Genomic DNA, 16,462 nt, shown 5'->3' on the forward strand with positions numbered 1-16,462 from the left:
TGCCAAAATCTGCAATTCCTCACAATGGATTTTTAATGAGCGCAGCTTATGCATGCTTAATGTGTGGCCCTTTCAAAATGCTCTCTTGCATGTTGACTTGCGATGTGAGTGTGATATCACTGAAACTTCAGAAACAATGACTCTACATTTTGGAGTTGAAAGTGAGGCAAGCTTTTAAACTTTCAGTGTTTTTCTATTGTTTTGTAGCGCGGACCCAAGGTATTATTATTATTTATTTTATTTTTTTGCAGGAACCTGTTGTGTTGTACTGGAGGTGTTGTTTAGCCTGCGGTGAAATCCAGATATACATTCATATATCTTTTAGGGAAAATGAAGTGGAATTCGCAGTAGTTTTTTTTTTTTTTTTTTTTGCCTAAAATACATTATTTTCCCTACAGCTGAATTTCGCCTAACAAAAAGCCTGCTAAAATGATTGTATTTCATATATATGATTTTTATTTTAGATTTCGCTTTGTGTTTCCGCCGACACGCCACGCCCCCCCAAAAAACGCCATGAAGCGCTGACATTGTGACGTCACTCAGGTAACGTGACCACCTGGGCTACTGTGAACATCGCTGTTCCAGAATTTGGCAACTTGAAATGTATAAATTAGCCTACCCTACCTTTATTTCATGTCAATGTGAGGAAGAAAAGGTGTTTTTATGTTCAAATTTTCTTTCATGTTTTTGCATGCGTCGTGAAAACACAAGATAGGCTGCATTTTCGATTATCACGCTGCTCTGAGATGGTAAAGGGAGTAGATGAGGAGGAGGAGGACATTAGACTGGAGCAGGGCGGCGCTTTGTGCTCCTGCGGGATCCTTCCTGCACCCTAGAAAGAGCGAAAGTTCAGAGCAGAAGCAGAAGAGCACTAAACAAACCCGACTGCTAGTGTTAAACACATTCAGCTGTCTGTCCTGCAGCGCGCGCCTGGATGTGGCTAGTTGTGTGGAAATACTTTCTTACTCAAGAACATATGGATGAAGCTCAAAGTGGAAAGGAATTGCCTTGAGGAAAGTTGTGTGATTTAATTAAAGATGCTCTGGGTTTGTTCCTGCGCGCTCCTGCTGCTGCTGGAGAATGCCGTGACCGCGCCTGCGTGGAGAAAAGCCACGGTAAGCATCTCAACTTCACACTGTTCTCGTGAAACCACTGGAATGACATGCACAGGCTTTTAGGACTGTTTAGCACTGGCCTCTGGCGTGTGTCATTTAAACTGTTTCAAACTAATTATTATTTTCATACATGCATTTTTAAACAGAATAGCCTACTAGAATGTGTTTACTTTTACACTGCTAAAAGGAGGTATCTTGAAGCAAATATTTGCGTTGAAAAATAAAATAAAATTGGTGTAAGATTTAAACACACACACAAAAAAAGTACATTTCATAATAATTAAATAGTACATGATGCGTTGTAGCCTATTAAACAATACATTTGGAAAGGCTTAATAGTATTATCTTGTACAAACCAGAAAAAACACGTTACTTGCTCATTTGTCAGACTGAGACATTCATTGGCGGTTCACTTGCTTTTTTTTCTGGAAATAGTTGTAAAATCTTTGCAAAGATCAAAAGGAGGAGGAAGAGAGAGTGGGAGAGTTGTTGAAGGTCACGGGGCGCGTTCACGTGTGTGTGTGACAGATCTCCAGAGCTTCAGTTTCACGAGTGACTGACAGCAGATACTCAACCACAACTCATATACATGTGACCCTGGACCACTAAACCACTCATATCATAAGAGTTTTTATTTAAAAAAATAGATATTTACAGGTACATCGTCTGAAAGCTGAATAAATAAGTTTTCCATTGATGTATGGTTTGTAAGGATAGAACGATATTCGTCAGAGATACAATTATTTGAAAATCTGGAATCTGAGGGTGCAAAAATCACCTTGGAAGTTTTCCAAATGAAGTACTTAGCAATGTATATTACCGATCCAAAATTAAGTTTTGAAATGGTAGAAAATATCCTAATGTTTATTTTGGCATAAAGATATATTGCTACAATTGTCTGACTTTAGACTAGTTTTGTGGTTCAGGGTCATATATGTTTGCTTTTTGGTGTTGTAGCCTAATGCAAATAAAAATAGATTCCTTTTTAAAAAGAGTACTTAGTACGAAAAAGTTTACTTCAGAAGGATTAAAGTGTCATCTTAATGTAACGTTTTCGATGCTTAATTGCATGTGAATTGCAATTAAATGAGAGTAGCTATTAATAGTTTATATTTAGGCTATGTTAAGAGCAATTAGTAGGAATACAGACATCTTATGTCATTTCATAATTACATCATAATGTTTCAGAATCCTAAAAATTGTTGATTTCCACTGTACGCATGTCTAATATTCTGGAGCTTCACAGATATCATGGTTGCTCAGCACATGCTTCCTGGATTGGTTAACACTGTGTAATCAAGGTCTTTGCAATCATTTGAGCATGTTAGGTCTCCTGAACTGATCATATTAACAGTACTTTAGTGGGTCAGAATCATCATTTGTGTTATACTTTGGACTTAGTGTTTTGCTAGATGATGATATCGCTCAACATCATAATATCTGCCACTCTTTCAGCACACCTTCTCCTGTCTTCCTCTTAGGTGGCTAGTATAGTAGTGAATAAAGCGTGTGTGCAGACAGCAGCAGCTGTGGAAGAGAGATCTCATCCAGGTCAGGTCCGATCCAAGCGCTATGCCATCAACCCACTGGGATACAAGTGGGAGCATTTCAACATCACCTACAAGTGAGAGAGACACAGGATATATACATACATGCCCGGACAGGTGCATGAGATAATCTGGGGTTCAGATGATGAGGGATATTCTGTTGGGCTTTTGTAAAATGGCATTCTGATTGTTAGCAGACACAGAGACTCTTTGAAAGCGTGTCATTCATTTTTGGCTGGATGTAATTTAGATCTTTCCCTCTTCAAGGATCACAAAGTTCCCCAACACACTGAATAAAGATGACACCCGCAAAGCTATCAGCATCGCCTTCACGAAATGGAGCGATGTTTCTCCTCTGACTTTCACTGAGATCACCAACCCCAACAAAAGTGCTGACATCACTATAGGTAAATAAATGTGCGGGAAAAGAGCCAAAACATCAGGCATGTGCACTTTGGCAGGCTGACAGAGTACTCTGTGCAGTTTATTAACACTTCCTTTCTCTGAGTCAGGCTTCTACACGTACAATCACACAGATTGTTGGTGGTCTCCTCTGCACCCGTGTTTTGACGGGCTGAACGGTGAGCTGGCCCACGCCTTCCTTCCCCCACGAGGAGAGATTCACTTTGACAACCATGAATTCTGGATTCTGGGCAAATCCCGCTTCAGCTGGAAACAAGGTACTGATTTAATGCATTTTTATTCAAATGGAGGGTGTGTGTGTGCTTGTCAGAATACAAATATATAACTTATCTGCTCATTGATCCCAATGTTGATTTCTTTTTTTTTTTTTTTTTTTTTTTTTTTGCTCAATAAACATCTAATTTGGTGCTTTTTATTAATAGTCAGAAAGGTAGTTGTTCAGTTTAGATACAAGGTTGGATTATGGGATCTCAAGTATGGTCATGCAGAATAATGCTTTATAAGCACTAATAAACAGTACTAATAAACAGCCAACATGCTGGTAATATTCATAGTATTTAGTGAAAATCGGTCCTTAAAATAAAGTGTTAATGAAATTAAGTATCATTATCTTTTTTTAATTATACATGTACAAATAATCAAAAATGCACCTATATTATATTAAAAGAAAAGAAAAGAAAAGAAAAAGCATGCACATCCAAACCCTGAACTGGGCGCAGGTGCAGGAGAACAAAACAACAATAAATGGAAAAAGAAATTAGACTGCACACTGAAATTATACCTCCAGGGTTTATTAACATTGTTCCTTATGAAGACCTGGCTAGTCAAACCATTGTGCCTTTTTGTAAATCATGACTTCAGTATTTTTCCATTAGAAAACCATTAGACACTGGTTCATGGGTTCACCAGAGCGATATCATTTATTGGCAGACCACTGGATTTTCACACATTTTGGAAGTAAGGTTTGAAACACTATGATGCAATGAAATCATGTGACTTGGGGAGTGTGATACAAGCTCTGAACCACTGATTTGAAACAAAACATTCATGAATGTTCAAGAAGCAGTTTTTTAAAGGGTTCATTACTAGTTCACTTGGAATTTCAAATGTTTAAACTCACATAGAAGGAACATACTGTAAGGATATATCTTCTAAAATATCCTCCATCTATTGTTCTTTGATTGGATGGCGTGTTGTCTCGGCACAGGTGTGTGGCTGAATGACCTGGTCCAGGTCGCTGCTCATGAAATCGGTCACGCTTTAGGCCTCTGGCATTCACGGGACCCGAATGCATTGATGCACCCTAATGCAACGTACACGGGTCAGAGGAACATCGCTCAAGATGATATCTGGGGCATCCAGCGCCTTTACGGTAAGCATATTCTGAAAAGTCACATATTGTGACACATAAACTGTAGGGCAGGACTTGGTTCTGTGAGTCAACTGTTAATTGGATGTTGTGGGCATGGCATTTAAAAGTGGAGGCGGAGTTCTGTCCTTTTCACCTGAAGATCCAGTTATTACATTTTTATTAAACATTATGAGGTCAAAAATGAAACATGCACGGATGAATTGTTAACAGTAGGTTGAATTTTTATAGTTTGAACTTTAAAAATAAGTGATTTTAAAACTCTCCAAAGTTTTAAAGCTTATGTATGTTTCTATAATCTGCATGTGTGTGTTTGCTTCAGGATGCATGGACAAGAAGCGAGTGTGTGATCCTTGGGCGCGCTTGGGTTTCTGTGAGAGGAGGCGGAGCTTCATGAAGAAGAACTGCCCGCTGCGCTGTGACCTTTGCTACGGTGAGACAATGAAAACATCCTTCACTTCCACACAGTATTCTTCATTGCGCATGTGGACGGACGGCGTCCATTAGCTGAAGCAGTAGTGATATTATAGAATCACACACTTGTACAGCTGACTCTTTAACATGCTCGTTTGCTCCTCAGAGCCTCTGGACGCTGTGTCTACACCGACTCCTCCTCCTGAAAATGTGAAGATCAAAACTGTGCCTCGTGGAAAAGTTGTGGGCTTCCGCTGTGGGACAAAAAACACCAGAGTGCCTCCAAAAGTCAGGTAGAGCATCCTGTTGTAAAATCTTTAATGATTTTTATGAAGCAAACATGAGAATAATATTTCTATAACAACTAGTAATATTTCAAGAGGAACACTTACTGGACTGAAGTAACTTAGATTTACTTGTTTATCCAGATAAATGCTCAAATGTGAGTATCAAATATGATCATCAGGCTTTTGGGGAAAGTTTATTTGTTGATATGTTGCATCACATAATATGTTTTGCCCACAATAAAACGACAGAGTTTTGATCATAAAACGGAGCATTTAAAGAAGTATTGAACACTTAACTGTTTTTCTCAGTGAATGTGTTTCTAAACACATTCTCAGTGAATGTGCTGTTGACTTGAAATTTCAAAAGGCATCGTTCAAATGCAGTCCTGGTTTTATGTTGATGCATTTATCTTTGTAGTGTAACAATTACGAAATGCATCATTTTACGTGCTTCATAGAAAGTGCTCTGTTTCATCTTTCATCAGCTGGTATAAAGACGGGGAGCAGTTGCTGACATCCATTCCTGGCTATATTGTAATTAAGGATCGAGACCTGCGGCTCGTGGCCAATGAATTCAATGAAGGCACGTACACCTGCCGCATCCATCGGCGCGGTAATGTCGTCTCTGCCAACTCATGGGCCATCCGGCTGAAGCCAGAACAGTCGTTCAACAACAGCTGAAGGAGCGATGCTGATGTACTGATCTCACGCTCTACCTCCAGGGCTCTCCTCCGCTGCGGCACACACAGCTCAGAGTCATAATGACCGAGTCGGGGTTTCCAACCTTCATAACGCTGAGATCCAAGACAATCTTTGGAAGGACCACCTGTTTTCTTATGTACTTCGGCTGCAGTGATGAAAAAGGTGCTTTTTTATTATAAGGTAAACATCACTTCTGAGGTATGATATTTGATTTCGAAGATGCTTAAAAAATCTCTGAAGGTTAAAAACTAATTGCAAAAAAAATCTAAATCTTCACAATGCATGTGAAGTCCCCAGTTTTTTAGTATCCTTGACTTGAGTGTTTTTAAGGGCTGTTCACACCATGGGACTAGAACAACAATAACTGTTAGTTAATAACTGTAAGACCACACCACAACTATGAAAATAACAACTGAAGTGAAAAAGTTTGTTTGTTTAGCACTTTGAAAAAAAAATGTTTTAAAGCAGCTTTACAGAAAAAAAAATTGTGATGTTACTGTTTATGGCGTCTTATATTCAGGCCTAATAGTTGCATTTAGCAGATCACAGCTGGGCAATTTTATACATAGAAAAAGAAGAATATCAAGCACTTTAGATTTGTTACATAGTACGTTTGTGGATGAAGATGGATATTACCATTTATAACTTTATAAACAACTTTTATAAACCCCTGTGGCTGTGGACACTCATATAATAATGGCTCGTGGTGTGAATGGGCCTTTAGCATGTTAACTGTAAAATTATTTTAGTTTAGATTAAGTTGGTTTTGGTGGCCCTTGTTGAAGTTTACTGAAGTAAAGTAAAGTGCCCAATTTGAAAAGCACTTCAAGGCAGGTGTGACTCTCAGATATGAGAATAAGAGCTTATAAAAAATTCATTCTAGAAAAATTAATTCAAGAAAGAACTAGTAATAGAAATGTGAAAGCAGAAATGTAGCTTGAAATATGAAACATCTGCATCTGATGTCAAGGCCATTTAACTATTCAACAGTGGTAGGTAAATGTTAGTTGTTTTTTTAAATTCAACTTTTTCTAAAATCATATGTTATTGGACATTAAAGGTGCTGTATTATATTGTGTTTTTTGATCCTCAAGCCACAAGACAATACAGGAAAATATGTTTTTCTTTCTAGATGGTTTAGTGATTCTCTGGCATTATCCACACAGTCCTTTTGATTCCCAAAGATCATCTAAAACAAATCAAATCTTAATGTTTCTGATCACAAGAATGACAAGTTTGTCTTTTGGTCTGCTGGCAAACACAGTAAATCCTACAGTCCTATGTACACATGTAAACAAACAGGTCCTGGTACTCTTCCGGGTTAACACTGTCTCTCAGTGGGCTTGGGTAATGTAAACATTCAGCAAGCAAAGCTTTTCCAAAAAGACTGGGACCCGTGCCACGACTAGCACAGGGTTTAACTGGAGATGCCAGACGCCGTCACTGCCAGGCCCTGAAATTATTACTGAGAGAGTTCATATGAGGAAAAACACCTGATGAACTTTAGCAGAAACATAAAAAGGTCAGAAAGACATGAATATTCAAAAAGTATAGACTTTTAATATGGTAACCAGCGTAAAATGAGAAGAAACATTCCAGAACTATACAAAGACGAGCGATCCTGAAGTTTTCTGTCCTGGGATCCCTCCCCCATCCTGGAATTAGTCTCAAATTTGGCCCCTGTTCAAGTATGAAAAGATCTGGACAATGAAGGCAGGTGAGGGTGAGTTTTATGCACAACCGAAAACGAGATTACATGCAAGCAGACGCATGAAAAAAAATAAAGAGGCGCTGAAAAATGCATAATTATGCAAGTTCCACTCCGAATGCGATCCAAGGAATAGGCCAACAATATGAGCCTTTTGGTTTAGTGGTGTGTGGCAAATCTCCCTAAAGCGAGAGGGAGACGTGGGGTCAGAACCTTTAGAAAGTACGGGTGGAATAATTTGGTCACTATTGTGCATTTCAATACATTTTTTGTATTCAAATAAATCTTGAGCTAGTCCATCCTTCATTTATATTCTTGGCTGCTCAAAATGGCTTAAGGAAAGCGTATAAAACACGAAGAGCTGCTTGTGAGTGTGATTTCTAGAACGGATGGGTCCTAGTCGTCCTCATCTTTGCCCATGTATTGTGAGCCGCTGTGATGATGAGGAGGAGGAGGAGGAGGAGAGAAGAGTGGTGAGGAGGTGAAGAAGGGAAGACAGAAGGGGGACGGCGAGCGCTCCTCGTGGACGAGACTGTGGCTGGGGCTCTGTCTGGGACATCCCTCCTTTTCCCTTTCAACATGTGCTTACATCATATTTTTTTTTAAATTACATAAAAATGAATATCCTATTCACTGAAAATCTTTTCCTCCTCCATAGTAGTGCTTGAATTTTATTCCATACAATACCAGTCAAATGTTACTAATAATTAATTATAAAAGTAGTCTCTTATGCTCATCAAAGACACATTAATTTGATACTGTGAAACATTATTATAAAAGATCTGTTTCCTAACTTTTCCCTGATTCTTTGATGAAAGCATCACTCCTTCAGTCTTCAGTGTCACATGAGACTTCAGAAATCATTCTAATATGCATCCTGCACCAGATTTGACGCCACATTGCCAAACAGTGGCTTATCAGTGGATAACAACTCTAATTTCGTCTATCCTTTGACTTCAGAAGGTTTAAGGCTTATTACAGCGCATGGAGCATTTTAATGGTGCTTTTTGTCCTTTTTGAAACAATACAGTATCATCTAACACTTTTATTACTAAAACTATAAAAAAGGAAAATCCTGTCAACATTTACTAACCCTCATACCGTTTCTAACCTGTATAATTTTTTTTCTTATGTTGAACACAAAAGAAAATATCAAGGGGACCATCAAATGTTTGGTTACCCATATTCTTCAAAATATTTTCTTCTGCGTAAAACTGTTGAGGGTGAGTAAATGACAGAATCATCATTTTTGGGTGAACTGTCCCTTTAAGAGGTGGAAGACACATTCAATCACACTTTTTTTTTTTTTGGGCTGCTATTTAACTGTGTTTGCAAGTTGCTAAAACCTTCCTGCCTTCTTTGATGTGTTTGTAAACATCATCACTTCCTGCTGAGATGTATGGGACGGAAGTCTATCTGGGGACAAAATGTCATGTGAACGCTGAAGACTTTCTCTGTTTCACCGAGCGAGAGCGAGAACCAGATTGAAAATCTATGATGACGCTTGGTGTTGCTAGCGCCATACTCTACTGTTTGAGCACTTAAACTTACTAATACATCATACAAGTTATACACATAAATTGTATCTGTTAATTATATTTAATGGAGCTGAGCAAACATGAAATAACAATGAATGAACAATTGTGAAGTATATGTATGTATGTGACCACTAGACCAGTCATAAGGATAATTCTTTAAAAATTTATATTTATGCTGAATAAATAAGCTTTCCATTGATGTATGTCAGGAGGACAATATTTGGCTGAGATACAACTATTTGTAAATCTGTAATCTGAGGGTGCAAAAAAATGTAAATACTAAGAAAATCACCTTTAAATTTGTCCAAATGAATTCTTACCAGTGCATATTACTAATCAAAAGTTAACATACTATCCTAATGTTTTTTTGGGGGGCATAGATGAAAAATCTCATTTTGACCCATACAATGTATTGTTGGCTATTGCTACAAATATACCCCAGCGACTTAAGAATGCTTTTGTGCTCCAGGGTCATATATATATATATATATATATATGTGTGTGTGTGTGTGTGTGTGTGTGTGTGTGTGTGTGTGTGTGTGTCAATTTAAAGTATTTCAAGTAATGAAATGTGTAATAAAATGTGATTTACAGTAAGTTGCTAACCTTGATTCAGAAGCAGCTTTCCTCTATATCAGAAGCTGAAGACTGCGCTTGGCTTTTGAGCGACAGAATAATCCACTTCTGCTTTTAAAACTTTATAATACTGATACTCCATCATAGACATACATCATCATCATCATCATCATCATCACTGCTCAGTGCTCAGTGCTCAGTAACGACACGCTCATGTGCCACACTTCCACTTTCAAATCCTCCCATCTAGCGGTCACTTATCGCAACAACCGCTAATAAAACGACAAGAGTGCACTTATTCAGTCACACTTTTTATAATATAATATAATATAATATAATATAATATAATATAATATAATAATGCGCCACTACATAATATGACAAGCGCAAACGGTGAGAGATTTTTCTCCAAGATGACGATAAGTGCCGTCTTTTTGCGTATTATGAGGGAGTCGTTTGGAATTCTGTCGATTTTACCTAAGTGAGAATAAAGCCGATAAATTCGACCTCTGGATAGAATAGACTTTAGAAATAAGGGACAGAAACTCGATCATTTACTCAAACGATTCGTTCAGAACATCGGTTCATTCAGGAACACAGTCCGCCGCTACCATAGTGATGATTTGGAGAAATAACGGTTGATTCTTGTAGTTACAAAAATAAACAATGCAGTTGGAAATATAGTATAAAGGTAAGAATTTTAAATTATTTTTTGTGTTTGTGTGTTAAAATTACTGCTAAGGTAAAGTTTTTTAGTATATCTACAATTATTTACCTTTATTGTAGCGCTATCCAACGATTAATCGCATCCAAAATAAAAGTTTTTGTTTTCATATTAAGTGTTGTGTTTATTTATTATGTATATATAAATACACACACATACAGTATACATTTTGAAAATATTTTCACGTTGCATACATGTATACATTTATATTATTATATTTTATATTATAAATATATTTAATATACAAACATAAATTTTTTCTTAAATATATACATGCATGTGTTTGTTTGTATATAAATATACACAATGCACACACATAATGCAAGCGATTAATCGTTTGACAGCACTACTTTATTGTGTTATCATGATGTACAGTACTCCTAGTTTAAAGTTTGATAGTCTTTGAAATGTCAATATTTATAGTTCATGAAAAATCACACAAACGAGGCTGCACACATAAGCCATATCAGTCAATGTTGTTAGAGAATGTATTAGATATGTTCCTTTATCAAAGCAAATATGTGAAAAAACACAGTATCCTACACTTGTAGTAAGGCCTTTACAAGGACATGAAGGTGCCAATTACAGACAAATGAAAAAGGAGACATTTGACATATCACAAGCTGTATTTATCAAGTAATTAACTGTACAGAGTCAGTCAGGATCTGAATATTACAGCATTCATTCATTCAGCGATTCCATGTGTATGTGTGTCACCCTTGAACAGTGGCTGTGAGTGAGAATGAGAGAGGTTTCATCATGCACAGCAGTACCATTACAAGGACAATGTTATTCATGCAACCTGAATTGCCCAGTTTCCTTTCGATTTCTTTTCTATGAGCTTTGGAGAAATAACCCCACGGATATTCAAATCTGATATTAAAACCCATAAAATGTTCTTATTTCACAGCAGAAAAAAAGAGCATTTTGGTTTGTACAGAAGCAATTACAATTTGTACAGATCATCGAGCTGCTGAGCTAAAACCAGTGGTGCTTAAAAGGGTCTGACACTATAGGCATGACATGAGGAGTGGGTTTCAGCCGTACCCAAACATTTAAAGAAGATAAAAATATTACTATGAGGGTTCATGTGCCATAAAACCCACTTAACGTGTGATACTGTATATATAAAAGTAATTAAATAACTTTTAAGAACATAGACATCACAAGAAACTCGAAAAACATTAGAGTAATAGCTGAAGTTGACACGGCAATTAAACCATAAAACAATATGCGTTTACTGTTGGGGTTGTGCTTTCTGTTGATTCAATGGATCAGATCCATCTCGGATTTAATAACATTTTATAAATGTTTCCAATAGCCATTTTTCCAATAGCCATAGCCATGTTTCCAATAGCCATTTTATAAATGTTTCCAATAGCCGATGACATGCGTGATTACTTCAAAGATGCTGCTGAATGAACATATTGTTTTATAATACTCCCAGACCCTCAAGCACCAATCCCCCTCCGCTCACGATAGCACTGTGCAATGGGGCAGTATTTTAGTGCAAAGGAAAAGTTGCATAAGTTTTCTACTTGCAAGTGTATACATTATTTCCATTTGCCACCACATTGAACACTTTTACTGCAAACCCTCTGTCTGTATAAGTTATTCTATTGCATAAAAATAGGATTTGTTTTGTACCAAAAAGTAGACGAGGGCAACAAAGGAAGAGAAATTCAGACCCAGACACAGAAAGCTCTTTTGATATATATACAATGCTTTAAGATTGTATAGAGAAATGGGAGCTGACAATTGTATATTTAAAAGCAGGGATACTACAAAAGCATTTGCATGATGCTCTGTTCAGATAAAGGAACAAACGTGAGCTTGCAAAGAGAAAACAACTTGTTGTTCGAAAAAAATGGTACATGAACATCATCTCCTCCCTCTCGATGTTTGGTTTACATTTCTCTTTACAGAAGGAGGACCATTGCTTCTAACGTTATTTAGTTTTTTTTCTTCTTTTAGACAATGTGTTAAGGAATACAGCTGACAAACTTTAGGACAATGAGGCACAAATATACTACTTGAAACCATTAAGTTTCCGTTTAACACATATACTTTGACATTTAATTTCAACCCTGTATGTTGCATGAAAAATCGCTCATTTGTGTGCATGTATAAAGAACCAAAACTGATATGTGTCAACATTTGCAGAGCTGTCTAAAGCATGTACCGATTTTCTTGCAATATACCTTTGCATTTTTGCTAGCTATGGGCTTTCTATATCTGCGGAACTACAAAATTCAAAGACATATTTATCCCAGTTTCTACCAATCAGGAGAGACAATCACAAAACATCTACATGGCATTCAGCTGCCATCCTACAAACACCACCAGTTAAATCCAACGCCTGCATCCATTCAACCCTCAGTGCAATGCTTGGAAATAATGCTGGGAGAAAGTGACAAAAGGAAAAAAACTTTCAGATTTACAAAACAATCAGTTCTGTGCTTGGAAGACTTTTGAGTATAAATAAAATAATGTAAACCCAATCTCGCATTCAGAATGGCTTGATGACGAGTACAATGTGTACATGCATAGACACATACACACATAAACTGATTTGGTAATCTGTCATTTAAAGAGCAAATTAACTCACACTCGACATTTAATGCATAATATGAGATTAATGGTTGAGATTTGGGAAATCTCATTTACGACACCAACAAACCCTAGGAATCAAATTTGAGAACACCCACTCCCAGCAGGTGAGCTGCTTCCCTTTATTTGAAACAGACCATTTATTTCTTCACTTGAAAGTTAAACCTTGTAGGCATGCTCTGATATATCATACGGCGTTCAAACATGTGGTCTACAAAGTGGCAAGACGAGAATCAAAATGGTGTGGAAGAGCCAACGAATACAAATCAACATGTTAACAGTATAAAAGAGCAAAACAACTTACAAAATAAACAGACAAAACATGCTCTTCAGAAAAAAGACCCAACCTTGAGAAAGATTTTGGCATATTTCCATTCTCTTCAGCGCAAGATTGTATAGAACTGATGTTGAGAAGTAGAATATACAAAGAGAGAGATGGGTACACATACATATGGGTAATCTTTTTCATAGACGGATTAGAAAATAATCTTCATGAGCTACTTCACTACTATAACATCTTTCTCGCTTGTCCTCTATTTGCCTATGCTATCAGCTCTTTGGCCCATATGGAGCTCCTGAATGGTCATGGTCCTCGGCAGCCACTAGAGGGCGCTCACTGGCACATGAGCTCTGTGCTCCTCCGTGTTGCCTGATTCCACACTCAATTGGATAGCAAGACAAAAAGGGAGTTCACAGTGACGCCTTCGTTTCCTGATCCTGTCAGAGCACTTTCCTGGATTTTCGAAGTCCTGGCTCCTGTCTCACTACAATCGTGTGCCTCATTTCTTCTTGCCCGTCTTTTTCTCAGGCTTTTCCCCCTTGTCTGAGCGCACAGATCCCCCGTCGGCTCGGTCTGACTTTTCACCTCTTTCCGAGCCGCCTGCCCTGCTGCCATCCCTGCGTGTTCCCTCGTCAGTAGATGAGGTAGTTGGATTGGTCTGCCCCCGTTTGGGAATCTCTTCATGTTCACTTATACTAGCGTTTATACTCGTGACCCAGCTTTTCAGTTCATCCTACAGACCAAAGAGAGATTGAAGATGTAAAAAAGTTGACCTGAATCACTGTAATGAGCTATAGCCAGGACGGCACAGAATCAGCAAGAGAGACCCCCATAGAAAACTGTGGAGATTTCTACAGAATAGAATCTACATTCCCCAATCCTTGTGTTTTACTTACTTATGAAATATTTCAAATTATTTGATTAATACTTTCTGCCAATGTCTTTTTTCTGTCAAGAAGTGTGTACTGCTAGCTGATGGACTGGCTTAGTCAGGCTAGTTTGAGCTGGTAAACCAACTTAAAGAGTTAGTTCAACCCAAAATAAAAATTAGACCATGTTTTACTCCTAGGTGTTTATGAGTTTCTTCTTTCAGACAAATCCAATTGGAGTTATATATATATATATATATATATATATATATATATATATATATATATATATATATATATATATATATATATATAAAAATTATCTGGGGGGTTAATAAATGCCTCCAAATCGATGAGTTTTTGTAAAACAAATATCGATATTTAAAATGTTATAAAAATGTATATTTCACTTTCACTGACTGTCATATGTGGAAGCCGTTCTGGGGTTGATGTAGGACGTATGCGTCATGCATGTAAGATATGCTAGTCTCGTGATTTTGTTTACAGGAGCAAAGGAAGCAAAAGAAAACCAGGCACCTCTGGGCTTATATTGAAATCCTTCTCATTCTTCTCTACAAGTACTCATTTTGTGCTTCTAATTCGTCAATGGTTTTTGTTTTGCTGTCTCTCCGCTGTGATTCCACGTTTGTCACGAATCACCACCGCATCTGCAACACATACTTCCTACGTCATCCCCCCGAACGGCTTGCACGTGTGACAGTCAACAAAAGTGAGAAAAAAAGTATAACATTTTAAATATGAATATTTTTCTTGCAAAAATGCATCGATACTCTACAGGAGGCCTTCATTCAGCTCCTGAAGCTGGGTAAGGCACATTTTAATATGGATGGATGTGCTTTATTTGACTACGTTTGGACTGTTGAACAAAAACCCTACTACCATTCTAACACCATTCTAAGGAAAATGTTTTTATATAACTCCGGTTTGATTCATCTGAAAGAAGAAAATCATAAACCTGTACACCTAGGATGCTTTAAGGTTGAGTAAAACAAGGATTCATTTTCATTTTTGGATGGACTAACCCTTTACAACAGCGGTTCTCAATTCCAGTCCTCGCACCCCACTGCTCTGCAAATATCGTGTCTCTCTTTTTAACACAACTGATTCAGATAATCAGCTCCTTAGAAGTGAGCTCCGTGCATGAACTGTGTTCCGATTGACATGGTCTCTACACAGTGTTTACTGCTCCCTACTCCCTGAGCAGGGGAAATCTGTTGAAGTTTACTTCACTTCGGAACATTCATTCACGGATTTGCGTTTCACAAAGTCCGTCTGCACACACGGTGAAGTGTGACATCATATACCTCTGTAAATCAATTCAATTTTACTTCACGTCTCGCAAACTTCAATGCACTTTGAATGGAACATATACGTTCGCTTCGAACTGTAATCATGTCGGAATATCCTGTGATGTCCACTTCGCAGGGCACTTATGTTCGAATAAAACAAACGTCTGAAGCAATAAGAGAAATATGCAAAATGTGCAGAGCACTGTGGCGCGAGGACTGGAATTGAGAACCGTTGCTTTACAACAACAATAAGCCAGCTTCTAAAGTATGCTAGGTTAGTCAGATTTTCTGAAAATGCCTGAAGATTTCATATAGGCCTGGTTAAAAATGTATTACGGACTGAATTAAAGGTGCAATAGGAGATCTTGGAAAATACTAACTTTAGCCTAATAGCACTGAAAGCGTATGTCCCACCCTCCCTGCAAATCACCGTCCAAAGCCATGCCTCCTGAATGCATGAACACGAAGTTGGAGTAAAAATACTCCAATACCAGGAAGGAAGATCAGGTTGTTTGCCTGCCATTCTTGCTCTGTCTGCATAGCGTATGTGAACGCGCTGATGACATATCCTGTCTGCGCAAACAGGGTGTGCAGAGGTATGCACATATGTTGACAGGCAGGTAGGAAAGTCAATCAAAATGCTCTGAACGAGTGTTTTGATTGGACGACCATTTCTTGGTCCTACGCCTTCCAAAGAATATATAAATACATTTAGACCACTTAACTTCATGAATGCTACCAGGATGTGAAGACGGTTTCAACCAGTATAACAAAACATGTTTCTGAATACTGTACAATCACCTATTGCACCTTTAAAGTCAGCCCAAAATTTGTGCAGAATTGAAGAAAAATGTAAAAACCAACTAGGATAAAAACAAAAAATCAACTCACCTCATCTTTAGCATGGAACAGAAACTCACTTCCATCCTTAGTTCTAAAATTATAAAGCAAAATTAATGTTATGCAAAGAGAACGCCACACAAGTAACCA

At 37.7% G+C, this 16,462-nt stretch overlaps 2 protein-coding genes across 6 annotated transcripts in view; one reads left to right on the plus strand and one right to left on the minus strand.

Annotated features, from left to right (window-relative positions):
- Positions 1-456: 456 nt before the first annotated feature.
- On the plus strand, positions 457-6,930 carry mmp23bb (matrix metallopeptidase 23bb). Its single transcript, XM_052581666.1, has 8 exons — positions 457-1,115; positions 2,597-2,739; positions 2,930-3,069; positions 3,175-3,342; positions 4,293-4,457; positions 4,777-4,887; positions 5,035-5,161; positions 5,641-6,930. The coding sequence occupies exons 1-8, from the start codon at positions 1,038-1,040 to the stop codon at positions 5,834-5,836; spliced, it is 1,128 nt and encodes a 375-aa protein (XP_052437626.1). The 5' UTR covers positions 457-1,037; the 3' UTR covers positions 5,837-6,930.
- Positions 6,931-10,867: 3,937 nt separating this feature from the next.
- LOC127977721 (spectrin beta chain, non-erythrocytic 4-like) overlaps positions 10,868-16,462 on the minus strand; it is a 90,196-nt gene continuing 84,601 nt past the window's right edge. For all 5 annotated transcript variants that reach the window (XM_052582762.1, XM_052582764.1, XM_052582761.1 and 2 more), the window contains 2 exons: positions 16,364-16,406; positions 10,868-14,026 (listed from right to left, as the gene is read on the minus strand). In XM_052582762.1, the coding sequence (XP_052438722.1) occupies positions 13,793-14,026; positions 16,364-16,406 (277 nt within the window). In that variant the 3' untranslated portion in view covers positions 10,868-13,792. The remainder of the gene's footprint in view (positions 14,027-16,363; positions 16,407-16,462) is intronic.

Source organism: Carassius gibelio, chromosome B18 (assembly GCF_023724105.1).
Source record: "Carassius gibelio isolate Cgi1373 ecotype wild population from Czech Republic chromosome B18, carGib1.2-hapl.c, whole genome shotgun sequence".
NCBI classification, from domain to species: Eukaryota; Metazoa; Chordata; class Actinopteri; order Cypriniformes; family Cyprinidae; genus Carassius; species Carassius gibelio.

Excerpts from the sequence above, each read along its gene's own strand:
- mmp23bb (XM_052581666.1), top strand. The coding sequence starts at position 1,038 with ATGCTCTGGGTTTGTTCCTGCGCGCTCCTGCTGCTGCTGGAGAATGCC. Across the intron at positions 3,070-3,174 it reads AAGTGCTGACATCACTATAG|GCTTCTACACGTACAATCAC; the intron begins GTAAATAAATGT and ends TCTCTGAGTCAG. Across the intron at positions 4,888-5,034 it reads GCGCTGTGACCTTTGCTACG|AGCCTCTGGACGCTGTGTCT; the intron begins GTGAGACAATGA and ends TTTGCTCCTCAG.